Source organism: Halichoerus grypus, chromosome 2 (assembly GCF_964656455.1).
Source record: "Halichoerus grypus chromosome 2, mHalGry1.hap1.1, whole genome shotgun sequence".
NCBI classification, from domain to species: Eukaryota; Metazoa; Chordata; class Mammalia; order Carnivora; family Phocidae; genus Halichoerus; species Halichoerus grypus.
In genome coordinates, this window is record NC_135713.1 from 173133305 (window position 1) to 173160645 (window position 27341).

The window sequence follows — 27341 nt, forward strand, 5'->3', positions numbered from 1 at the left end:
TCTTCAGTGGCCCTCACAGAGGAAAAAATAATCTGAAAAAAAGACTTTTTCCTAGGACTTCGCCTCTTTTGATAAGAGCATAAGCTCTGGAATCAGACTGAGTAAATTTGAATCCTGGCTCCAAACTTAAAGTTTTTAAGTTAAAAATTTTAGGCAATTCTAAGACAGGTATTTTTTTATTTTAAAACTCCAAAATGAGGATTCATATTATAATAAAAAGTATATTACAACTTCCATCAGCTATTTATCATTTCTAAAATTGGGATGCTTCTTATAATCAATAGCATCTTGGATCCAATAACATATGGTATTTGCTGTGTGACCTTGAGCAAATTACTTAAATTCTCTTTGCCTGAGTTTCCTCTATAAAATGGGGATGCTAATCATACCTACTTCATAGGGTTATAGTGATGAACTAAAGGTTAATTCACGTAAATTACTCAAAAGAGTGCCCAACAACAAAGGAAGCACTTGTAATTAGTATTATTACTATCATCATCCACAGAATGATTTGTTCTGTCACCTGCCCAAAGATCACGCTTCAATAACAGCATCATAGGTGCTATCAAAAGGAATAATCCTCCAATTCTGTTTCCTATAGTCCCAATACTTTTTTTTTTTTGAAGGTTTTTATTTAATTGACAGAGAGAGAGAGAGAGAGAACACAGGCAGGAGGAGTGGGAGAGGGAGAAACAGGCTCCCTGCCGAGCAGGGAGCCCGATGTGGGGCTCGATCCCAGGACTCTGAGATCATGACCCGACCTGAAGGCAGAGGTCTGAGCCTCTGACTGAGCCACCCAGGCACCCCTGTAGTCCCAATACTTTAAATCTACTGGCAAAAACAGTGTTGAGCATTAGGTTGATATAGAGATGCAGAATATTCAACAGTCTGTGTCATCCATCTGCTCTGTTCCCCCAACTTTTCACTGGTAAAATGCGTAATGGAAGACCAAGTAGAAGGAATAGATTTAACAAGGTATGGTTCTTCTGAGTCTTTGATAGTCATCTCTGAATTTACTATATCCATAAAACTAGGCCAGGAGAGGCAAGCCTCTCCTTAATGAGTTACCTGTAAGCAGAGGAAAAAAGGAGGTGGCCCACATTCAGCACACTTGATATAAGGCTCCATGAGGTAGGAGGAGCAGCCGCGGCAAGGTGGCTTATCAGAGGGATCATCTAGAACAAAAAGAACAATCTATCAGCTTCAAAACATGTTATGATTACCAAAGTGCAAGGTGAAAATCTGCAAATAACTACACAGGTGGTGAGCTGTGTGGAAGACTCAGCTTGTCTTGGAGACAAGATGAGCTCATTCTAAATAAGAAAAATAAAAAATCACGTTCCTTTTTCTTTGAAGGCAGCTTTGTTCCTTCCTATAGTAGTATCTACTACTATAAACAGCATTTAAGCAGATATGACCCCTAGAGAAATTTACCAGCATAAGCTTTCCCTCCTAGTTATTTTTCCAGGAGAGAAAATGTCACATACTTACACAACACACATACATATTTTTAGATAAAGCAAATCTGACAAAATGTTAATGATTGTTGAATGTAGGGAGTGGCCAACCGTACTGCTCTTTCAACTTTTCTGTAAGTTTGCAAATTTTCATAGTAAGAGGTTGGGGTGAAAAACTCCTTTAAGTATCTGTTTTGTGGTATACTACTTTACATCTGAGTTAAGATTTAAACCCAGGAAAGCTCCCTTTCTCCCATGGTAAGCAGAGCACAGCTCACCTTCCTCTAGTTCCAATGACCATACTGTATTGTCTCTGAAATATTAAGGCAAGAACTACAATCTAAACTGTCTAAAGTGATAAAAAAGCAGATTATGTGTGTCCCTGGTTGCCCTAAACTCTGCCTCTCTAGAGTCAGGGCAACCTGGCAGAGTCGTTTTCGGTGCTGAGCAGTAGGGGTCTAAGAAAACACAGGCTTTGAAGGTAGATGAAAGAATTTAATCTGCTTAGCCTGAGGCAGGATTTCTCACATTCTGTAATAGCATTTTCCTTCCTAAAGCCCAAGAAACACTCTTCAAGGCACCTTTCCCTCCTTCAAGTGATGATTATTGTTCATTTGTTTCTAAATGAAGACCTGGAAGAAAATAACAGGGGAAAGAAACATAATCCTTCTGACAATAGCTTCAAAATAAATATATATAACAGCAACTATGCCACTTCTCCCATTTCAAATTTTGACATGGAAGAACAAATACTGTTGTATATTAAGTGTCAGATGACAATTTTTACCAAATGACTTCTTCCTCACATCGTTTTAATGATATAAGCTTGTTTTTCTTTCCTCAGGAAAAAAAAAATCAGTTACTGACCGAAGTAAAGAGCTTTTAAACCCTTACATCAAGAAGTAATTATTTTGTAAAAGTAACCCGATTTGTAGTTTTAAAAATTTTAGACAACAAAAGCATAAAGTCATCCTCTATTAATATTCTGAGTTCCAGCCTTTCTTCAATGTATGCGTGTGCATGTATTTTAACAAAAATGATGCTTTACAGGATGTCTTGTAGGCTTTTTTCTCACTTGACAATATACTGTCAACATCTTTCATGACAGTACGCTTACATCTTCCTTGTTCTTTTTTTTTTTTTTTTTTTTTAAAGATTTTATTTATTTATTCATGAGAGACAGAGAGAGAGAGAGGCAGAGGGAGAAGCAGGCTCCCAAGGAGCAGGGAGCCCGATGCGGGACTCGATCCCAGGACACTGGGATCATGACCTGAGCCGAAGGCAGACGCTTAACCATCTGAGCCACCCAGGCGCCCTTCCTTGTTCTTTTTAATGGATGAATAATATTCCATTGTGTCAATCATCTAACCTAATAGTTTTCAACTGCCCCCTAGGAAGGCATTTTGAAAATCTGAGGAAATGCTTTTTTTGTTTTTCCTGCCACAATAACTAAAGAGCACTACTGGCATTTAGCAGGTGAGGACCAGGGATGCTAGATATTGTACAAGGCTCAAGACATTCCTGCACAACAAAGAAGTGACCTGTGTCCTGTACAACTTTCAAATATCCTACCAGACATTCAAAGTTGGTGACAAACCTGTTCATAATTACATGACCTAGAACCAAATTCCATGTTATCTATAAAACAAAATGTTTTTGACAGTTTTAACATATATTTAATTTTCCAGGAAGGCAACTGCGTGTACTTCTACAGGAGATTATATCTTGTTTTGTTCAGAACTTTACCAAGAGTTATTCAAGCTTGTGGGATTTCTGAGTCACTAATACAACACAAATGAATCACCGTGCTTTTGTAGTTGTAAGATTCACAGTGATTCAACATATGGGTGCAAGCATCTGACTACTTAAGTCATTATGTCTTCTACTGAAATCGTGTCTAAACATATTGAGATACATACATTAGTTCATTTTTCTCTTTTGCTTATCCTTTGTATTATAGTTAGGGCATTATTATTTGTTTCTTTGACATCATGGGTGTAGATGTGTTATGTTATCTATGTATTTCATTTCCAAAGAGCAAATGGGCTCTAAAAATGTTATAAAAAGAAAACATGGGATCTCGTAAGGTTGAAAATAGCTGATCTAAGGAGTTTTCTACTGGTGGACATTTATGTTATTTCCAATTTTTCACTATTATGAAAAATGCTGTTGTGTTCCTCAGAATATATATTTTTCTAGAACTAGAACTGTTGAGCGTACAGAGGGTTTTTGATACACATAGCCAAACTATCCTTCACAAAAATATTTTAGAACTTTTCTATAACCTAAGAGTAAGGAAAGGCTTTTTTACCATCATTCAAAATCCGAAGGCAATGAAAGGTTAATAAATTTGACTACCTAAACAACACAAGCAAAAAATTTCCTTGGCAAAAAACACCATACGCAAGATAAAAAGGCAAATAAGCTAGAAGAAAATATTTGAAAACCTATTATAGATAAAGGACTAAAATCCCCAATATACAAAGAACTTTTAAAAATTGAGGGGAAAAAAAGAACAAAAATCCTATTGCAAAAAAAATGAAGAGATAATTAGAAAAAAAAGACAAAAAAGTGGCCCTTAAACATATGGAAAGACACTCAACTTCACTCATAAGAGAGAGCTAGACTGAGATATAACTTCTCACCCATCAGACTGACAAAAATTCAAAAGCTTGAAAATACTTTCTTAGTAAGAATGTGGAAAAATAGGCATTCTCATAAACTGCTGATGGGAATACATTAGAACATTATTTGGAATTACAAAATACTACCTAGTTATCCAAATGCTGGAGATTGGTTGAACAAACTATGGAGTACCCACACAATGGAGTACTATGCAACTATAAAAAAAAGAATGAGAACAACCTTTACAAACTAAAACAGTATTTCCAGAAGATTCTATTAAGTGGAAAAAACCAAACTTCAAAAAAAGCACACATAGCATGCTATCTTTCCTGTACAAAATGAGGGGAAAAACCCCAAATATTATGTATGTCTGCTTATCTTTGCAAAAAGAAATATAGGACAGCTAAACTAGAGAACAATGAAGTTGGATACCTACAAGGGGTTGGGGAGGGGGAATGGAGTGGAGTGGAAGAGACATAGGAAGGAGTAACAATTCTCCAAATATATATTTTTGTATAGCTTTGACTTTTGGAAGTGTACTTACGTTCCTCAAATTTAAAAAACGGAAGTAGGAAATATAAAAAGGGAAAACTAAAAGCAGTATGAACAGATGAACCTAATAATATTTCAAAAGAACACTGTAACCACACTGAAAAGGAAAAAAAATCTAAATAACTTACAGACATTTAACAATATACCTTCAGTCTTGGGTGATGCTAACAAATCCTGAACTTGTTGAAGGAGGTCTGTTTTATGCAGTGGTATGTGAAAAGCAACTCTGACATAATTTTGGATGTATTAGAAGACTGAGCAAATGAGTAAATGTGCTGATGTTGGGTGTCAAGGTTCTCACTGAGGAAAGGACACACAAATAAGGAATGGGGGAAAACAAGAAAAAAGTTTATGCAGATGACTTGGAGGTATCAATGGGAACGCGTGATTTCTTAAAAGTGTATGTATAGGTAAGTATGTATGTATGTTGGTGTATATGTATATAGCATATATGCACATATATTTCATAGCTCTGTGGGCCTATGAGCCAAGATACAAAACATGCTAGTAGCAATGACCAGATCTTGGTCTCTAATATCAGTCCTCTTTAAAAGGAACCAGGGCTCCTCGGAGAAGTGGCTGATTCCAGGGCTGGGGCAGGGAAGATACAAGATGCACCTGGGACATGTAGGCAAAAGGTAAGGAGATGCTCAAAAAAGTGATGGGTGTTATTAAGGATGTAGGAGCCAGAATGAAGGAGCTCACAAGGGTCAAACTGGGACAATCTGAGAGCCAAAATAATTAAGTATGATAATGAATTATAAATCCTTGAAAAAAACAGGAATTCGCATGTCCACTTAAAATAAATATGTCAGTGAAATAAGCGAGATAGGTCTCTTGATTATATAATCAAGAAATTACATAATATGTATCATTATATATTGTATATATATATGTATATATATGTATATATATATACATGTAATATATACAGTTGTATAATTACATATATTATATAATTATGTCAGTGCTAACTACCAGATGTGGACAATGCTGGATTTGAAAAAAATCATTTTGCATGATAGTGAAGATTGGATCAAGGAAAAATCATAATGGATGTTAAATCTAGGGAGAAATTTTGATGAGGAGTGGGATACTTTATGGTGTCAAAGTGTCTCCCTGTGGGTTATTTATTATACCCAAGGGAAAAATACAAATTATACAGTGGAGAACTCAAAGAGACACTATGACTGGGTTTTCAAAACCATTATCACCAATGAGGTGTAGAGCAAGAACAAACAAACCCAAAACAAGAAACCTCAATTTTAAAAAAGGGGAGGAAGGGCCTGTCTTCTTCAAAAGCGTGAATGTCACTAAAGATAAATGCTATGGAAATGTTTCAGTTTAAAGGAGGCTAAAGAAACATAGCATTAATGTAAGACCAATTCCTGTGTCCTGTATTAGAAGGAAAAAAATACCATAAAGGACACTGTTGAGTCAGCTTACAAAACTGAATGAACTAGATGGTAGATTGGATAAAAATATTTTATGGATGTTAAATTTACTAGTTGATAACCCTACTGAAGTTATGTAATAGAATATCCCTATTCTTAGGAAATAAACACTAAAGTGCTTACGGGTAAAGGGCTATGATATATGTCCCTTACCCTTAAATGATTCTGAAAAAAAAAGGGGGGGATATCTATATCTACCTATACATAGTATAGTATATAAATATATATTACATACAGTGTATATATTACGCACGGTGTATATAATGTATATTTACAGAGAAACAAAGAGAATACATGCAAATGGAGTAAGAAGTTAACAGTGTATGTGGATTCTTTGTATGATTCTTATGCTTCCAACTTTCCTGTAAGTTTGAAATTATTCCAAATAAAAAGTTTAAAAATATTTTATTTATTTTTTTAGTATTTTAAAAAGGGAACGGGAGTGGTTTCAGTTTACACTTCCAGCATCAGGAAAATTCATTTAGGTTTTCTCCATGTGTAAAATGAGAGATTTGAACTAGATGTGTTTGAAGCCTTCATTCTGTCCTAAATTTATATATATATAGGTGTGATGAGAGAGTAAATAAGAGGTCCTTTAAGAAATTGCTGAAAAGGAAACAATACCTCAAAAGTGCCTTTCTGTTTCTTCTTATTGGGACACTACTAACATCTAACAATAGAATTTCTATTTCTGCCAAATCTCTTATCATCAGAAACAAAGAAAAGGCAGTGTATTTTTTTTCTCCATAGCTGGGGGTGCCTGAATTTATTTCACCCACACACACCATAATTTTCTGCATTATTATTATACTGTGGTTCACTCTTAGAACACAAGTTCCCCGTAAAAGGGAAGGGGGAAGAGAAGCATGTCTTTTATTCTACCACTGACATTATTTTTTATCAAGGCATCTAAAATATATTACTGGTTCTAAAGAGAAATCCAACTGCTTTCTTAAGTCTAATTGCAGGTTAATCATATGCCTGAGCATAGTTTTCTTACAAGACCTAGGGTGATATGATTGTGTCATGTGTTTAGTGGGCAATCAATAAGTATTGGTTAATTTTATTTTGATTTGATAACTCTTATTCCTTTAGGATCAGATTCACAGGGCTTAACTTCAAAGTGCTTATTTTTCTTCTTTGATCAACTTCCACTTGAGTTTGCTGTTAATATTCACCTGGGTCTTGTTCCCACTATACTTACTGCTAAAGGAACCCAAACGGTCCATTCCCTAAAATTTGCAAACAATCTTGTTTTGATCTTCCTCAATGCAGCACTCCTTCAAGGAGATGTCAGAACTGGCCAACACATACACCAAAGCTTGACGACTCCCTATGAACAAACAAAAGTGGCATATGGATCAGAAAATAATTCAAAAGGACAAGATGCAGAGAAGACAATGCAATGTACTCAATTCTACCACATCCTAGCTTTGTAATGCTAAGCAAATTATTTTATCTTTTTTTAAATTTTGTTTTAAGGGTTTTTTTTTAAAAATATGTAATTATTTTAGAGAGAGAGAGAAAATGCATGCAAGAGTTGAGGGAGAGAGAGAAAATCTCAAGTAGACTCCCCACTGATCATGGAGCCTGACACAAGGCTTGATCCCATGACCTTGAAACCATTGGCTCATGACCTGAGCCAAAATCAAGAGTTGGACACTTAACCGACTGAGCTACCCAGGCACCCGTTTTATTTATTTAAGTAATTTCTACACCCAATGTGGAGCTCGAACCCATGACCCTGAGATCAAGAGTTATATGCTCTTCTGACTCAGCCAGCTAGGCTCCCCAAATATTTTGTCTTTATAAGCCTGTGTCCCCCTCTGTAAAGTGGGTATGAGAAACAGTATCTACCTCCTACAGTTATTGTGAAGATTAAATACCAAAATCCATATAAATAATGCACCGTGGTGGCGGCCCATAGTAAGCCCTCTATAAAAGGTACATATCTCTAATAAACAACTATTGTTTTTCTCTACCCAGTATCACTTCTCACCTTAATCCTCTTTCCTTTGGGACACTGACTCACCCACATTTTCATATGGTTCTGGTGGCGTTACCAATCACAATACTCTAAACCCCAACCCCACAGCTAAAGCGGCCAGATCTCTTATGAAAATCTCAATCTTGAGTAAGACATACAAGGACAGATGTCAAATGGAGCCCAGTCATTCACTAATCAAAGAATTTGGTCCATGAGCTCTGGCCATTGAGATCCCCAACCCCAAGGGTGGCCCAACTGTTCAGATTTCTTCTCATTTCTCTATCTTTCTAATACTTTAATATGAATGACTTTCTATTACGAGAAACCAAGGAACCCTATTACGACATATATTTGTTCACTTACTCTTTGAATAAATATTTAATGTTTGAACAATGTACAAAGTATTTTCTTGAAGGCAGAAATGAAATCATACTTCACCCTAAGTCAAGAAAACATCTCTCCTTCCATAGTCCTACAGCTTCTTACCTATCTCTTTTCTGGCAACCCATTCTACTTTGTGAGGATTACTTCTGAATGCATATTTTTTTCCATTTGTAGACTAAATGAAAGCAGGAACTACTATCCAATATACATCTGTATGCTTCAAAGTGCCAAACACAGAGAAAGAACCCAATAAACAAAACGTAATGGACGAACGTTAGTTTTACAACAGGTTAATTCATCTTTAGTTGTCCTGGAGTGATTTCTTTCACCTGGTACACTGAGCTTGGGGTATAATTCATCCCTAAGTCTATATGACATTCAGATTACATGGCTGTCAATAAACTTGTCTTTTTTGAAGTGGGCTGGGATAGGATGGTTCTCACCCTACTCTGGTCCCAGGAAGAGTTAGTCTTGAAGAAAAATGGGTTTAGCAAGAGGTATTATGCACTCAGTAATAAAATAATGACCAACATTTACTGACTTTTCTCATATGCCAGGTACGGCGGTACCACTCACTGTATGTGGATTATCTCTTTGAATCCTCACAACCTTCAGGCATGCTGCTTTTTCAAAGAAGAAAGGAAGCTCTGAAAGACTGCTACTTGCACAATGTCTTAAAGGTAGTGAACAGCAGCGACCTTCAACAAAGGTTAATAGGGATGGTCAAGTAAAGAATATATAAACACTCCATGTCATAAGCACAATATTGCAAAAAGCACAATTTTCTTTTTTCCTCTCCTTTCTTCTCACAGGAGACATTTCTGACACTGACATCCATAAAAGGATGGGGGGTAGCTCCAAATTAACATCTACCAAATTCAAAGTCACTGGGAGGTAGAAGGCAGGCACGCGAAGAATGGCATTCGCTGTGGTGCGGAGTACAGGTGCAGGGTTTGGAGTTTTGCAGACAAGGCGGAGCTCCTCACTTTGTTCCTTAAGCTGTATGATCTTGCGCAAGTCATCTTACCTGAGCCTCAGTCGGCCTCAAAATGGGGCTGAACTAGTGTGTAAAGCCTACTTGAAAACTCGAAATGTAACGTCGGTCAAGTGCACGACACAGAGCGGCTGTTCCCAGCGTAATTAGGCGCGCCACCGCACAAATAGGAATACCGAGGCTCTGGCAGTGCAAGGCCGCCCAGGGGGCGCAGGGGGCGGGGCGCGCCAGGCACGCCGCGGGGCGGGGCCAACCGGTCAGGCCGAGCCCGCGCCGCCCTCCACCAGGCGCGGCGTGGCCCGGCTCCGCAAGCCCGCCCACCGCGTTTCCCCCCGAGCCGCCGGGGCCCGCAGCTCGCCCCCGTCCCCGCCGCCCCTCGCCGTCCCCGCCACCCTCTCGGCCGCTAGAGGGGCTCGCGCCCCGCCGCCACCCGCCTTGTAGCGCCTCGTGCCTCACCTCGCTGCGTCCCTCTGCTCCGCGCTGAGGAGCCGCCAGCCGCGCGCGCCCCCGGGGGTACGTGCTCGCTCTCGAGCGACACAGGCGCGAGCTCGCCGCCGCGCCGCGCCGCCCCTCCCCGGCCTTCGCGGCCCTGCCGCCGCCGCCCCTTCGGCCCGCGCCTCGGCGTCGCCGCGCGCCCGCCGCGGTCCTCCAGCAGACGCCCGGGGGGTTAGGGCGGACTGAGCAGCCTGCCTGACTTGAGTCCGGGCAGCAGTCCCTTTTGCGTGAGGCGCGTTGCCGGGCGCCAGAGGCTTGCCGGTGCGTGGCGCCGCCGTTCGATCCGCTCCAGAGTGCGGTGAGGTGGAGCGGGCCGGTACTGTCCTGCTTTTGTGTTCCTAACAGTCCCACTGCCCCCGCCCCTGTTGACGCGAAGGCAGCCGAGGCCGAGCGGCTCTTGCAGCGCTGCTCGCGGATTAACCAGACTGACTGAATGGTGTAAGGGTAAACAGGGTACGTTTTATTCAGATGCTTCTGGAACGTCGAAATTCTCTTCTTTGGAAAGAACCCTCCCCTCTCTGGGCTTCAGGGGCCCAGACTGAGGCGCAATGATGAGAGGATGTGGTGGTCCACTCTGATGTCAATCTTGAGGGCTAGGTATGTCCCAACATCTCTTATTACTACTACTAATTATTATAATAGCTACCATTTGTCGGGTATTTATTGCATGCCAGGCATTGTTACAAAAGAGGTGACATCCATGGTGTCATTTAATCTTCAAAAACAACCTTATGAGGTAGGCACTCTTATTATCCCCATTTTCCAGGTGAAGACATTTAGACTGGCTTATAAATAACTTGGGAACACACGGCTAGAAAGTGTTGGGAAGGGGACTCAAGCTGTGGTAATCTGCACCATTATGCTCTTACATCTATTTAGAAGTCTGTCTTTCATAAATTTGCCCAACCTCTCTTTAAATTCATTTGCATTTTCTGCTGGTGTGGCCTCTTGATTCATCTTTTAGTATATGAATGCTACAAATTCGTCCTAAAAAATAATCAGAAAATTCACACAAGCGAAAATTCACACCAGCTCCCACTGTGTTAAATAAACAGCTAAAATTTTGGTATACTCTTCCAGACATTTTCCTATGCATCGTGTCAATAGATCTATTATAGTGTAGTTTTACTTTTGATGTATCCTGAAAATTTGGTCATTTAGTCAACAAATATTTAATAAGCAGACCCTGTTCTAGGTGCTGAGAACTCAGCAGCGAACAAAATAGTCTCTGCCTTATATAATAGTGGGAGAGATTGACAAGAAACAATATACATATTACTAAATAACAGGTAGTGCCTGGTAATGTGGCAAGTTTTATGGGAAAAAAATAAATCAGAATAAAGGGATAAGAGTGATGTGGGTACGGTCTTTTAGATGAGGTAGACAAGGAAGGCCTCTTAATTGAAAGAGCACATAAGTAGAAACCTAATCATTAAGGGAGGCAGCACATGGATTTCCAGAGGGAAACTAGAAGAGAAGCAGCAATTGCAATGGCCCTGAGATAGGGGCTTGCTTGGCCTGTTGGAGAAGCAGCAAGGAGACCAGTGTGGCTGCAGCACAGCAAATTAGAGAAATAAGTTGCAAAACAGGCAGAAACCAGATCATGCATCATCTCGTAAGCCATGGTTGGACTTTGGATTTTGGGGGGATGTGGTAGAGTACCATGCAAGGGTTGAGAGCAAAGGATTCTTAGCCCCAATTTAGTCATTGTGCTTAAGATGCGGAGAAATTAAAAATGCACAGTGAAAGAAAGGGTAACGCTGTTGAAGGCAGTGCTTTTCTGGGTTTTTGCCTTTAGCAATGTAATGGATAGTGGCATCAATTGTAAAACCAGCTGCAGGAATAACAGATTTGGAGGAGAAATTAAAAGTTCTGTTTTGGATTTGTGTTTTGCAATCTGAGTGGAAATGATATATATTAGATATATATTAGAGCTCAGAGGTGTATAACTGTATCAAAATTGTTTCTTTGGATGTGTGTCTTCTTCAGACAGAGCTTGAAGACAGACACTATGTCTTTTCTTCTTTGTAACTTCTGTGCCCATAAGTGCATCCTGGACAAATATTTGTGAAATGAGCAAGTAAAGGCAAAGGTATGGATGAAGTCACTCGGGCAAAATATATAAAGTAAAAAGAGAAGAAATACCTGCTTTCACTGGAGGTCCAAGTACCTGAACATGATTTATAAATAGGGTGACCTGGGGCGCCTGGGTGGCTCAGTCATTAAGCGTCTGCCTTCGGCTCAGGTCATGATCCCAGGGTCCTGGGATCAAGCCCCGCATCGGGCTCCCTGCGGGAAGCCTGCTTCTCCCTCTGCCTGCCGCTCCCACTGCTTGTGCTGGGGAAGCTTAACCAAATGAGCCACGCAGGCATTCCCCAAGCCCTTCCATTCTTAACGGAAGAGGTTGGCCTTTGAACTTGAAACCCAGCAGGGAAAATTGTATCCTACTGCCAGGGTCTGTAATGTAGCTGCCATTGACTGAGTCCAGAATATGCCAACAGGTCCTCTTCAACTGTAAAGCTGCTGTGTTTAGAATCAGAAGTGTAGTTTCTGAGTTCCCTCCCTATGGAAATGATTCTTTATCATTTCTAGTTACTCACTTGTCCTGAGTGCTGAAAGAGTTTATAAACTTTATCTCATCTAATACTTATATTTTTTCTAAGTGAGGTGGTTCTTTGTAGTCTGGTATACAAATAGATAAAAACAGAAAGTCTAGAAGTTTCTAGATGCTTTCTTCTGGGTTTCAACTTCCTCTCCTTTAAGCTCTGAGGTATACCTAGTACATGTAAGTTAGCCAGAGATTTAGGTCCTGGAGCAGAGTCCTTTGCCAATTACAAGGGCTCTTCAAGGCAAGGGATCTTCCTGTGACACGCTCAAAAGAGAGGGTTTCACCCCACAAAAGGCAGGAGCCTCAAGGATTACAGCTCTTAGCTCTCAGCAATGTGAGTTCACACACACTAAGTCACTTTCCCAGAAGCACAGGCTCCCCTGTGGCCTAGTTCAGGACTGGTTCTAGCCTCCTCAGGCTCTGCTGTGGAGTCTTGCATTCAGGAGCATTGCCTTCCTCCTTCCTGCGCCTTTACTCCACCTTCTATCTTTCTCTCTTTGTGACCACCCTCATCAAAGGAGTTAAGGAATCAATCCTTTTCTTTCCAGAAGGTTCCTAGACTGCTTATTTAACTTGATCCACCTCAACTGTGACCAGTCTGCAGAGGAAAGGTGGAAGCAGTCCTGCTAATCTATTTACAGAAATATAAGGTCTATATAGACATTTGTCCACATGGTGGCATGTCTGGGTTGCTTCTGCATTAAGGAAGAGGGCCCTAAAGATCTCAGGTGAACAAGAGGGAAAAAATTTTTTTGCTAAAGGGCCCTGCTGCATCCTACATTACAAATAAGGGAAAATAAGGCTCAGAAAAGGAAAACCACTTGCCCAAAGTCATTTAGTTACTAGGTAGCACAGCCAGGATGAAAGCCAAATCTGGCCAAATGTTACTAATAAACTACCTCTGACTCTTTAAAACTGGAGTTAGCAGGTATCAGGATTTTCATAATGCCATAGCCATTAAGGAGAGTGTCCATGAATCCAGGCTTTTGCTACCCATCTGTTTTGCCTCTTCCTCACCATCCTGACTTCTTTTTGATCTATGTAAAGTGCAGAGTATCTGTCTCGTGAGTCACCAGGCTTTGGGTAGAATCCAAAAAGTTAGGTGAACTAGGAATGTATTGTTGCTGAGTAACTTCTGTTTATCCGAAAAATTTAACTACTACCTTTTACCACTTGCAAGTATTTAAGCAAGTTATTATCTTTCTGTGCCTTTTTTCTCCTCGTGTGTAAAATGAAAATTATAATACCTAATTCATAAGAGTTTTGTAAGGATATGACTATATATATAAAATACCTGGTTCATGGTGGGATTCAAATAAATTATAATTGTGATTCTAATTCTAGAAGTGCTCCATAGGATGACCCTGGGGCTTGTTTAGAAGTTGTAGGAAGCTAGGTTAGCCAGTGCTCAACATTAGAATTTTTTCATTATTTGAATCCTATATACCTACTAGAAACCTGTTTCCAGAACACTGAGCAATTAAATAGAATTTCTTTTGCTGCTTGCTTCTTTGGCACCTTACTATACATAAGTAAGGGAGTGTACTTTATCTCCTAGGTCACAGAACAAATGCATAATTGCCATCAAGGATGGATAATCCAGCTTTACCTCTAGTGCAGAACAAACTCAGGAGCTGTGTCCCATTTACTTAATGTAAATAGTGAACAGACTTAGGCATTGTGAGCAATTAACTATAAGACTGTTCCTTAGAGTACAGAATGAATACTTTCCTATTATAATCAAATAAAACTTACAACGAGGTTAATCTGATGCATATTTAATGATATATGTAATTGTTATTGTGCTGCATGATAATTAGGCCTTAAATGTTAAGCTGTTTCCATCAATGACTGTAATTGGTTATTTTTACACAGCAAAACACATTTTTTAGTGTTTGTCCACTCACTTTATTAATTTCCTAGAATCTATAATCATACCAAGGACAACAGTTTTCCCTGAGTCTTTACTGTTTAATCATGCATTCACACAAACACACTTTCAAAATGACACAGCAGGGTTCTCATCCTAATTTGGTACTAAAAGTAACTATTGTTCAAGGCTTTTTATATATGTATCTTTTCTCATTTTAGTCCTTAAAAACCCATTAAGGGAGGTGTTGTCACTCCCATTTTACTGATGCAGAAACTGATGCTCAGAGAATGTAAACAGGTAGCATAGTAGAGATTCAAACTTCTATCTCCAACTTGTAACCACTAGTTTATACAACCTCAGAAGATGATGGATCCCAGCCAAGATATGTCAAGATTTTCAGGAAGTGGACTGGCTCCTGGGAAATACCAAATATGTATAGTATATCCAAAGGGAGAATGAGTCATCCTGAAAGAGGGAGGCATTAGTAATGGAAGTTTGAAGCCTATGGAAGCTGACTTTCTGAGTGCCCATTCAAGAAAAAGAGTCTTGGCCAATGAATTTCACGCATAATCGCCCTGTTATAGGCTGTGATATTGTAGAGACACCAGAACAGCCTAATGCCATCAAATATCTGAATTTTAGAATTAACCCCGCTAATTCTGATTCCTTAAGAAAGAATCAGTATGGGAGTTAAACTGGTGTTCTCAGGCTTTTTATCATGACTGTCAGCCCTGAAGAGCCTTTTAGACATTCTTTTTCCTAATTGCTTCCCCCATTGAAGTTTTAATACTACAGATATGCCAGATAGATATCTGTTTATATACTATATGTCTACCTGTACTTTATATATAAAGAAAGATTCTTTTTGCCCTTCAAGAATTAGGTTTTTTTTTTCTTCCATGGAGAGTGCAAACAATTATGTATGAATAATGTAGCTTCCCTTCAGGTTCAGGATATGCTACTTATACAGAGAATAGTATTTTTGTACTTATGACAATTATATTACTAGTTGTAATTAATAAATTGATAAATTTACATACAAGCTTGGTTAGTGTGAATCTGCTCCTAAATAATGGGACCATTCTCTGTGTGTGGAAAATTTGGGTTTCTAAGCCTGTAAAACAGCCTGAGAGGCCTTCAGACAGACAGCCTATTAGTCTCCTACAAGTCAACCTACAGAACATATCTTTTTATTTGAAATTTCTAGAACATTTTTTTTTTAAGATTTTATTTATTTGTCAGAGAGAGAGAGCGCACAAGCACGGGGAGTGGCAGGCAGTGGGACTCAATCCCAGGTCCTTGGGATCATGACTTGAGCTGAAGGCAGATGCTTAACTGACTGAGCCACCCAGACGTCCCACTTCTAGAACATTCTTATGTGTTCATTCCTTTACCTTACAAATATTTTTTAGCCCTACTCTAGGATGAGGACTATGCCAGGTACTAGAGATTCAAGGACTAATAAAATAGTCTCTGCTCTCAAAAAGATGCTCACTGTCCAGGGGCGCCTGGGTGGCTCAGTTGGTTAAGCATCTGACTTCAGCTCAGATCATGATCTCGGGGTCCTGGGATCGAGCCCTGCATCGAGCCCCGCATCAGGCTCCACACTCAGCAGGGAGTCTGCTTGTCCCTCTGCCCCTCATGTGCTTGCATTCTCTCTCTTTCTCAAATTTTTTTTTTAAAAAAAGATGCTCACTGTCCAGTTGGGGAGACAGATATGCATGAAAATAATTACAATACAAGATAATATGTGTTGTAACAGAGATGTGTTAGGTATACTAAAGGCTCCAAGAAGAGGTTAGTCAATTGTAGGGAGAATTAAGGTGTAAGTCTCTGGAAAGTGATGAGTTAAGTCTTGGAGAGGAGTGGGAAGGAAATTCCAAGCAGAAGGAACAAATTATTCAAAGGACAGAAGCATGAAATAGGGTGGCCAGCTGGTCCATATGATTGGAGTACAGAGAACAAGAATGGAGGGCCACTGTACATGACACGATATGGGTAGACAGAGGCCAGACCATAGTGGGTTTGACACTTTACTCGGCCATGGAGAGCCAGTGAAGCATTTTGAGTTGGGGAGCAGTGTTATCACTCATCTGAGTTTTAGACCTGAATCTCTCTGGCAGTGATGTGGACTGAAAAGTAGCAAAATGAAAGGCCAGGGGGTTCAGCAGTCCAAGTAAGAGATGATGAAAGATTGAACTAGCACCATTGGAATGGGGATGAGGAAGAAGAAATGGATTTAAGGTGTTTAAGAAGCAATTAATTAGGTGCCTGGGTGGCTCAGTTGGTTAAGCGTCTGCCTTCAGCTCAGGTCATAATCCTGGGGTTCCAGGATCGAGTCCCACTTTGGGCTCCCAGTATCTCCCTCTGATCCTCCCCGCCCTCATGCTCTGTCTCTCTCTCAAATAAATAAAATCTTTTTTAAAAAGCAATTAATTAGGGGGAGAAAAGTGATAAATAAGTGGTAGAATTAAAAATGATTTTCCAATGTCCAGCATAGTTGATGGATAATGGGCTACTCACCAAGAGAGGGACCATCAGGCAAAGAGCAGACCTGAAGGGGAAGGGGTAGGTTTTGTTCTGGATATGTTAAGTTTGAGGTGTCTGTAGGATGTACAGGTGACCTTCACTAGACAGATTCAAAAGCTAAAGGAAAGGTCTAGGTCAGATATACAGATTAGGGAGTTAGCACAAACTGATAGAAATTTTGAAGCCACAGGTGGCTCAGTCAGTAGACCATGTGATTCTTGATCTTCGGGTCATAAGTTGGAGCCCCACGTTGGGTGTAGAGTTTATTTAAAAAAAATTTTTAGGGGTGTCTGGGTGGCTCAGTTGGTTAAGCTTCTGACTCTTGGTTTCGGGTCAGGTGATGAGTCGTGGGATCCAGTTCATGGGATCGAGCCCCATATGGGGCTCCACTCTGAGCATGGAGTCTGCTTGTCCCTCTCCTTCCCCTTCTGCTTCTCCTCTCTCTCTCTCTAAAATAAGTAAAATCTTTTTTTTTTTTTTAAAGATTTTATTTATTCATTTGAGACACAGAGATAAAGAGAGAGAGCATGAGCAGGGGGAGAGGCAGAGGGAGAGGGAGAAGCAGGCTCCCCGCTGAGCCAGGAGCCCGATGTGGGGCTTGATCCCCGGACCCTGGGATCATGACCTGAGCCAAAGGCAGATGCTTAACCATCTGAGCCACCCAGGCGCCCCGTAAGTAAAATCTTAAAAAAAATTTTTTTAATATTTAAAATAAAAATATTATAAGCTATAAAGTATGTGTAGGGACAGCAAAACAAAGTTCTGATTTTTCCTCTGGTGACCTCTGCGAGTATATCTTCATCATTATTATTTTGCTGCCCCTGACTTGCTAGTGCCCTAAGTACATGTTTATTCACCTACTCAGTAACCAATATAGCACTGAAAGTACATCAAAGAAAATGAATTAGTCAACAGTGCCCAATATTACAGAGAAGTCAAAGATAAAGGTTAAAAAATGCTCACTGGAGAAAAGAAAAAGTACCAATTATACAAGTATATAACAGAATAGAATGTATAGAAGTAAACCAAAATAAATATAGGAACCTAGTATATAATAAAGGTGGGCTACTCAAAAAATGGTTTGGACAATTGGATAATATCCGGGAAAAAAATAAGTGTCAATTTGTACCTCACACCAGGATAAACTCCAAATGGATTAAATATTTAAATAAAAATATAAAAATTGAAAACAAAATATGAGAAAACTCATTTAGCATCTTGGCACAGGGAAGGAAAATCTAATTATGATTCAGAATACAGAAGGCATAAAAGCAGAGATTAATAATTTGACTACACAAAGCTCACAGTTTCTGCCAAACAAAATAACACCTTAAGCAATGTCAAAACATAAGTGGCAAAATAGAACAATGTTTGCAACTCGTATCACAAAGGGCTAATCCTCCTAATAAAAAGAAGTAGATAAGGAAGAGGTCAAACAGTTAAAGAGAAACATCAATGAAAGATGTAATTGGCAGGGCTTATATGTAGTGGTAAAGAGTGTAGAGATTTTGAGGTCACCTACCTGCATTGGAATCCTAGCTCTGTCACTTGCTAGCTCTGGGACCTTGGGCAAGTAAGTCGCTGATCCCTCACTTTTTCATAAAATGCAGATAATAATTGTAGTTCCTTCAGAGGGTAAGATGGGGACCAGGCTGGTGACTCATGGTAAAAGAAGGGAGGACACCGAGAAGATGGATTATAAATTTCTAGGATTGGGGTGCCTGGGTGGCTTAGTCGGTTAGGCGTGTCTGCCTTTGGCTCAGGTCATGATCTCAAGCTCCTGGGATCAAGCCTGTGTGTCAGGCTCGCTGATCCACGGGGAGCCTGCTTCTCCCTCTCCCTCTGCCCCCCCACCTGCTCATGTTCTCTCTCTCTCTCTCTCTCTCTCTCTAAGATAAATAAAATCTTTTTAAAAAAAAATGAAAAAAACAAATTTCTAGGATCTGGGAACCTTGAAGGAAAGAGAGTCTGGGAAGAGAACCAACTCAGCCCCTATCTGTCTCACCTTTCATGAAGGGCACTTATTTATGAAATCCCTACACATGTCAGACACAGCTCTAGGACTAGGGACACAATGTAAGTAAAACAGGCATGGTGCCTGCTCTCAATGTAGCTCACCTCTATGAGAGAGGCGTCCATCAAATGCCACAGCAGAACAATTACAAACGGATTAATTCTGTGGAGGAAATTTACACTGTAAACCTAGTGGAGTTTGGGAGGTCAGAGAGGACTCTCTGAAGGAGGTGGCTGTTGAGTCAATATCTGAAATATGAGTAGGGGTTAAATAGGCAAAGGGTAGTGAAGGAAGGGGAAGGTGGGGTAAGGGAATGGAAATGGTGTCAGAGGCCCAGAGAACAGCATAGGCTCTGAGGCAAGAAAGAAGGAAGCTGGTCCACTGTGGCCGAAGCTAGAGTCAGGGGAACAGTGAGGGCAGATGAGACTGGAGAAGGAGACAGGCTAGACTATTCAGGGCCTTAGCAGTCTTGTTAAGGATTTGGGGCTTTATCCTGATAGCGGTGGGAAGCCACTGAATGGTTTTTAGCAGAGGAGTAACACGATCAAATTTGCGTGTTGCAAAGCTCTTTCTGGCTGCAGTGTGGAGAATGGTGTACAGATTAAAGAGAGGCAAGAGAGCAACTATGGGGAGATAGAGTATGGTAGTTTAGGCCAGCTATATGCTCCTTAATCTACTTGTTTCCCTACTGTTACTTTAGCAGAAGACAAAGCTTTTGTTCTTACATAACAGATGTGCATGAAATGTTAGCTGTTATTACGGTCTACAGTGAGAGGACAGAGGTTTAAACTTAATCCACCAGGAAGAATGAGTATGTGGGGAGGGAAAGGATTTCATTGAGAGGGTATGGGAATCAGATTCTTTCCTATCTGGATAGGAAGGAGGGAGCGGAAAGGGTAAACAATGACATCTGCAACAGAGAAAAGGAAGCTATGCTTCCCTAAGGTGACGTTGCTCTGGCACATGGACCGTCTCTTCTGCCAAAGTTCATTCTCCCATGCTTAGACAAATAAAAATGTTGGGCAAATGTACTTTATGGCTTACCCTGGAGAGCTCTGTGCTTTTTAGTGGAAAACAGGCCCAGGAGTTAGCTATCCCTGCATGTTGCAATTCTCTTCAACACTATAGAGTCATCACAAATGCCTGGGGAGAAAAATATCTAAATCAATCATTCTGAAATTGAACCTGTGCGTTACTTAGCTGGTTTAATTTCAGAAGAAGACAATGACAGATACTAGTAGCTTCATGAGACCTACTTTTTTTTCTCTTCCTGCCATCAAGAATTAAATAGGGTTGGATGATCTGATGACCCAGCTACCTTATTTTGTCATGTATGTGTTGGGCAAAGCAGAGTCCTTCAAGATGGGAGTTCTTGAAATCCTTCTAAGAAATACATTCAGTTTTGTGGGAGTTTTAATGTGTCAAACAGCTTTTTAAATGCAGCCGTAGAAGCCAAAGTCAAAACAAATTCTTGGAGCCAAATGGGATTCCCAGAGCTTCAGAGGCTGATGGTTGCTTTTTATGTATAAATCTGCATGTTGAGGAATAATATCTTAGAAATACACTTTTGATTGTAACATGTTTCACGGACAATTAGTGTCCAAGAATATAGCCAAGAATACAGACTTCCATAACAGTAAAAAAAAGAGACTAACAGGGGTTCCTGGCTGGCTTAGTAGAACATGGGACTCTCGATCTCGGGGTTGTGGTTTGAGCCCAATGTTGAGTGTAGAGATTACTTAAAAATAAAATATTAAAAAAAAAAAAGATTAACAACCCCCCTCCCCAAAAAAAGGGGAAAGGTTATAAGCAAGCAAGAGAAAACCTGAATGCAAATATGTGGAAGGAAACTCAACCTCATTATTAAGCAGGAAAACATACATAAGAACAACAATGACACATTACTTCATAGAGATAAGATTGGCAAAAATTTTAAAGTCTGATTTTCAAGTTAGGGAGATAGTGGAATAATACTCTAATGCTGGTGGGAACGTATTTGGTACAACTGCTTTGGAAAACCATATGCAATCTAGCAAAGTTGAAGATGTATGTATCCTACAACCCATGAATTCTACTGCTTGTCATGTGTCCTAGACATAGACATGTCTGAGAAAATTCATTTTAATTATTATTTTTTTAAAGTAGGCTCCATGCCCAGCATGGAGCCCAACGTAAGGCTTGAACTCACGACCCTGAGATCAAGACCTGAGTTGAGATCAAGAGTCGGATGCTTAACTGAGCCACTCAGGCAACACCCCCCCCCCAAGAAGATTCACTGTAGAAGAAATAAACTGCTATCTGGTATTATCATATGTATAGTTCATAAGTCTTCAAATTCAGTGTCTCTTCTGTTGAATGTTTGGTTCTTCTAGAGGGCAATAAGGAATTTATAGTATAGCCTGCACTGTTTATTCTTCTTTTCCAGTACATTAGGGAGCAGTCATGACCTGAATAAATCCTTGGAGAGTCTTCTGGACATTATCTTATTCTGTGGAGACCATGACACTATACTCTGAACATATCCTTCTCCTTCCTATTTTAAATTTTAGAAAATAGACTTAAAATAGGGCAGGATCTTGGTGTTTATGAATGTTTTTTAACCCCCCTTTGGGCCAATAATACATATGGACTTCACATTTATTTACATTTGCTTATTTTCATTTATTTTTGCCCACTTTTTTCAGAGGATGAAGTTAGCGACTTCAGCCACTGGGTGGCGCAAATTCACAAGTGTCTGGTAAAAGTTTGTATATTCCAGCCCAAAGTGCCCCCGTTGCTACACTCTACCACATGAAGGAAGGTTAGTTAGAAAAAAGGCTTTGGGGACCTGAAATCTAACCATAGACATGGATCCAAGTTCTCTAGGAATTCCGATTAAGGGAAATTTCTGGTATTAGATGACAGGTATTAGATGACAGGTCACTAAATAAGGAAAAGGAAAAGAAGGAAATGGGAAAGTGTTAGAATAAGGAACAGGAAGAGAAAGATGAAGGGATAAAGAAATACGAGAGAAAAAAATATATAAGTCCAGAGAGAGAAATTCAAATGTTACCAACAGTTCCAGGATGGCCTCTCGTTGGTTTGCGTTTACCTGGTAACCAATAGCAGCTTTGATTTGAAGTAAAGATACCTCATTTTCTTCTAGGAAGTCAGTTATGCTACCCTCAGCTATCCATTTAGTGGAGTGACATTATCAGCATATGTGTTGGGTGTCTGCTATGCACATAGTGCTGTGTCAGATTCAAAGTAATATAGACATATACAAATTAATACAGCTACTACAGGCTTCAGGCATAAGAACCAGGCAGTATAGAGGAAGAGATAAATGGCAACGTGGGGCAGCATGTGTAAACTCCAGAAATAGAACCCTGAGAGTGGAGGGTCCGAGTGTGAGGCGAAGAGGGGCCGTAAGACTGTCAACCGGTCCAAGGCAAAGAAAAAACAAGGATTCCTAGCTCCCAGTCCTAAGTACATATAGCAACTATTCCTTGGAAAATGGCTATTTCTGGTCATAAACATGGGAAAAGTGCTTTGGGTCAGAATCCGCTGAACACTGCTCAAAGAGGCTCTAAAATAAGTAGGGTGGGGTAAGAGGTTGATTAGGAGAGACCCATCCTTAAGTCCCTCTCTGATTAGTAACCCAGAAAAGGAGGGATGCTAATGTCCTGCTCAGGCCTTTCAGAGATCCAGGGAGTCCTAGGTCGCTATGCTTTTTGAGATCACAGGTACATAAATGAATCACAGGTTAAAAATGAAGAAATGACAGAACAAAATATAAAACTTATATATTTTAAGTCTTTATATTGAAGAAAGTTATGCTTTTAACACACAATTGCAACTATTAATGTGATTCAACAATACCTTTAAAAGTTTAAATTGGAGGGTTCCTGTGAATGTTCCTTTTCTGTTCTAAGCAATTACCCACCTTAATCTTTGGGCCTATCAGAAGGTTTTGGGGTCACTAAAGCCCAAGAGAGAATGACTGCCAGGCTTCTCAACTCTAAGACTTGAAAAAAAAAAAAGCACAACTTAATACTTGTGCCAACTGGGGCCAACTGGCTGGCTCAGTCAGTAGAGCATGTGACTCTTAATCTCAGGGTCATGAGTTTGAGCGCCATGTTGGGTATAGAGATTACTTAAAAAATAAAGAAAGAAAAATTTAGGGGCGCCTGGCTGGCTCAGTCAGTAGAGTATGCGACTCTTCATCTTGGGGTTGTGAGTTTGAGCTCCATGTTGGGCATAGAGATTACTTAAAAATTATAAAAAAAAAATCTTAAAAAAATAAAAAAATTACTTGTGCCAACTGGAAACACAGCAGTAATGTATTAACCAAAAAAGAAGGACAGGTTTAAAATAGTATGGAGAATATGATGTGATTTGTGAAACATGTGTCTTTATTTATAATGTCTGTAGAGAGATACATCCAAGTATTAACAGTGGTTATCTTTGGGAGGGGGGATTAGGTATCATTTCTTTCTTGTTTTTTCATTTATTCTTTACACCTTCCAGCATTTCCTAAAAACTGTTATAATGAGAATGTCCTTTAATAATCAAAAAACAAAGTGTGGTAACTTAATGAGAATGAATTTGCCATAAAAATCTTCCTGGCTTGTCACTTCCCAGCGGAATAATTGGCACTCCTTAGAAACTTTTTTATCGAGGGGGACCTGGGTAGCTCAGTCATTAAGCATCTGCCTTCAGCTCAGGTCATGAACCCGGGGTCCTTGAGCCCCCGCATCGGGCTCCCTGCTCAGCAGGAGTCTATAGCTGAGTCTAGAGTGGTGACGACAGGGAGAACTGTGTGCCTTGCTGTGAAGGGACTAAAAGTTCACATCCCAAACTCCACACGAGAGTTCTCCCTCCCAACAGAAGGGAATTCTGTTGTCTGTCCTGTCTCTCCAAAGATCCCTACCGGTTCTATGGGATTCCAAACTGTTAACTAATTATTAGGGAGTCAGAAAAGCCTCAGAGGACCCTTGCTGTGTCAGAGGAAACACGTTGTCCTCAAAGCAAAGTACACAATTTTGATTCCGTCAGTGAATTTCTATAAAGTCAGTACAAATGTTACCCAGATCATATTCTTGCAGAAGATGTAAGAAATGTAAACTTTGCCACAGTTTTCGTCTCCTAGGGAACCTCATGTTTCTGGATTAAAGGACATGCTGTGGTGGGTGAGGCTGGGAAGGGTGGGGATGAATGTAGGCATCAGTCCTAGACCAAGAGTTTCTAAGTATAGAATGTTTTTAATCATCCTCCCTAGTGGTCTTGGGAAGGAGCAAGCTTTTCTCTTTTTCTTTTTTTTTTTCCCCCATATCTCATGTTTAGACTGAGCCCCAGGATAAACTGGAGGCGATGTCGTGAATCAGTGTGGGGTGCAAATGATATGCTCATTTATCCAAATGGCAGCCCCAGTGCTCTGTCCTCTCCACCTCCTGTATTTTCAAAACTATCATCTTCCATGCTTTGTATCTGTTCTATCTCTTCCAGGCTTAGCTTGAATAATAAATTGGAGCTTGGAGTGAGATATTTTCCCCTGTTGGTATAGTTTAGAGAATAACTTTTTTGGACAGTACCTGAAGTGAGAGAGAGAAGGATACAATCCGTATGTGGTTTTTACCTGAGAACTAAGAAAACAGAATTACTTAGTGACAGTTAAATCTGGCCAAAATGAAATGGAATGGTTTCAACACTCTCATACTAGAAGCAGGATGACAGTCTTATCCCTCCTGCCATTCCCTTTTCTTAACCTGTTCCCTTCAACATCCACTGTTTCTGCTTCCTTGCCAGACTCTTACTTGAGCAGGTCAGACTTGACTCAGAGCTATGCCTTTGTAAGGAAGATCACCAGAATCATTTTGCTCTGGAATCCTTGTTCAAAATGTATTCAGCTCAGCATTGTGGTTTAGGGTGTAATGTCAGGCCTGCTTGAAGAGTTGTGGATCATCAGGAGACCTTATGTGTGTCCTATTTTATGCAGTCCCTAAGCCCTTTGGGGATGACTTAGAAGAAGGACTTCTGGAATGCTTAGGGTCATGTTTCCCTCACCAGTGTGTGGATAGCTCCATGTAGGGCAGAGGCTAAGTCATAAAACCCTATGAACATCAGCCTGGGAAGACAGGAACCCCCACCCTAAGCCAGCTGAGAGCCAGTGAGCATGAATTCAGCTGTGAGGATGACAGAGGAGTTGGTGAACTGTGCCACACTGGTGGCTGTTTTGCCACTTGGAGGCTATGTTTAAACCTTTTGTCAAAGAGAGCAATAGGTCCATTCATAGTGCTCAGAGGGAAGACTTTTTGTTCTCATTTGATGAGATGAAAAGATACCCGTTTTCCGTGAGGGATGAAGTGAATCTCAGAGGCGTGGGCTAAGAGAGTAGCAGTGGCATGAGGGTAAGTCTGACTGCTAAGCCCAGGCTCCCCCTTCACTGGCCTGGCATTACTGTTTGATTGTCATGTCCCTGCTGAAGATATGAGTGAATTCGCAAGAACCTGCCAATATTGGTTAATGACAGGGAGAAGACCGTGCGGTATCCTTCATTCCATGTGTGAAGCAGAGAAGAGCTTTTCAGCAGTATGTCTCATGGATGATAGTGATCCCTGCAGCTTTCTTTGGGCTTGATGAGTTGGGAGCATCTTGTCCAACCTAGAGATTGAAAGGAAATGAGCGGTAAAGAGGATGCAAATCGGTATTCCTTCATGTACCAACACAGAGATGGCTTAGTATAAAACCCAATTTAATTCCAAGTACACATCATTTTGCCTCTTTGTTACCCAGCAATTCTAGGAAAATTATTGTATTTACACAGAAAGTATCAGCAAGGTGCATTTATTTATGCATGAGAACCTACAATTGGTTGGACCCTATAACCCACTAGCAAAGAGCCCATCCACCCCTTGCTTGACCCGTTTGCCTTGAATGGAAAAGGCCACTTTGGATCCCAGTTGCACAGGGATTCTACTTCATTTCTTGAATCAGACCCACACAATCTCACTATGTTTGAAAAAGGACAGAGATCTGAGTCTCTGTGGACCAAATATTTTATACTAATCCCATTCCACTCTTGGTATATCTCATTCCATATCCCATCTGATTTTCTGTGTTCTTTCTAAAGGCTTAACTATTTTTTTTATAGATTTTATTTATTTGAGAGAGAGAGTGAGAGAGAGAGAGAGCACAAGTGGGATGAAGGGCAGAAGGAGAAGCAGGCTCTCTGCTGAGCAGGAAGCCCAATGCGGGGCTCGATCCTGGGACTCCGGGATCATGACCTGAGCTGAAGGCAGACGCTCAATCGACTGAGCCACCCAGGTGCCCCTAAAGGCTTAACTATTATGAACATAGACTATGACCCTCTTAAAGTTAGGGAACTTGGTGCATAGAAGGTTTTCAGTAAAATTTCAGTATAGGAATGAAAGACCTGGATTTCAGTTCTGTTTCTACCAGCTGTATGTCACACAACCTCTCTGAGCCTCAGTTTAAGTATCAATAAAATGTAGATACCTGCTCTAGCTACCTCCCACAGTTTTTGTGAGGCTCAAATGAGATAAAATTGCTTATTATTCTTTTTATTCCTTTATCATTTAGTAGCTTATTTTGTTGATGGGAGGAATTCAATCAGTGTTGCTACTACATGGTTACCTCTAACTCTGGACTAGACTCTTTATTCCCGTTCAGGCCTATCTCTTCCAGTGTTCAGTAGAAATGATAATGCAGATTGGAGTGAAGAACTAAACATATATCCTATGATTAAATCATACTAATTTACATGAGCTCATCATCCAATATTAGCAGAAACCGGATTATAGAAAATAGTAACCTAGACCAGAGATGACAAATAAGTTGGCATAAGAAACTGTGATAAGAAATACTCCGTGATAAGAAATACTCTGATGCCATGGCTGGATAGAAAGAGTGCTGTGCTTCAGTTTCAAAGATTGAGATATAATTTACATAGAACATTGTGTAAGTTTGTGTATAGCGTCTTGACTACAAACATTTTTTTCAAGATTTTATTTATTTATTTGAGAGAGAGAGAACTAGCATGAGCAGGGAAGGCGGGGAGGCAGAGGAAGAAGCAGACTCCCCGCTGAGCAGGGAGACCAACACGGGACTTGATCCTAGGACCCCGAGATGACCTGAGCTGAAGGCAGACGCTTAACCGACTGAGCCACCCAGGTGCCCAACTGCATACATTTATAGATTGCAATATGATTACCACCCTAACACCTCTATCATGTCATAATAATTACCAGTTCTTTTTGTGGTGAGGACATTTAGGATCTAGTCTCTTAGCAATTTTGAAGTATATAATACACTATTGTTGACCATAATCACTATTTTGTGTGTTAGATCTCCAGAACGTATTCAGCTTC

At 40.3% G+C, this 27341-nt stretch overlaps 2 protein-coding genes across 10 annotated transcripts in view; one reads left to right on the forward strand and one right to left on the reverse strand.

Moving 5' to 3' along the window:
- TADA2A (transcriptional adaptor 2A) overlaps positions 1-10046 on the reverse strand; it is a 48965-nt gene extending 38919 nt beyond the window's left edge. For 3 of the 6 annotated variants that reach the window (XM_036104810.2, XM_036104813.2, XM_036104807.2), the window contains exons 1-4: positions 9910-10046; positions 9001-9157; positions 7293-7421; positions 1069-1175 (exon numbers count right to left, since the gene is read on the reverse strand). In XM_036104810.2, coding sequence (XP_035960703.1) covers positions 1069-1175; positions 7293-7317 — 132 coding nt within the window. In that variant the 5' untranslated portion in view covers positions 7318-7421; positions 9001-9157; positions 9910-10046. Of the gene's footprint in view, positions 1-1068; positions 1176-1985; positions 2090-7292; positions 7422-9000; positions 9158-9909 lie in introns of those variants that run through there. The other 3 variants (XM_036104808.2, XM_036104809.2, XM_078064023.1) reach the window with 3 other exon arrangements.
- A 221-nt stretch (positions 10047-10267) lies between these two features.
- Positions 10268-27341, forward strand: part of ACACA (acetyl-CoA carboxylase alpha) — a 276124-nt gene continuing 259050 nt past the window's right edge. For 2 of the 4 annotated variants that reach the window (XM_078063957.1, XM_078063981.1), the window contains exon 1: positions 10299-10545. In XM_078063957.1, the coding sequence (XP_077920083.1) occupies positions 10508-10545 (38 nt within the window). In that variant the 5' untranslated portion in view covers positions 10299-10507. Of the gene's footprint in view, positions 10546-27341 lie in introns of all 4 variants that reach the window. The other 2 variants (XM_078063979.1, XM_078063994.1) reach the window with 2 other exon arrangements.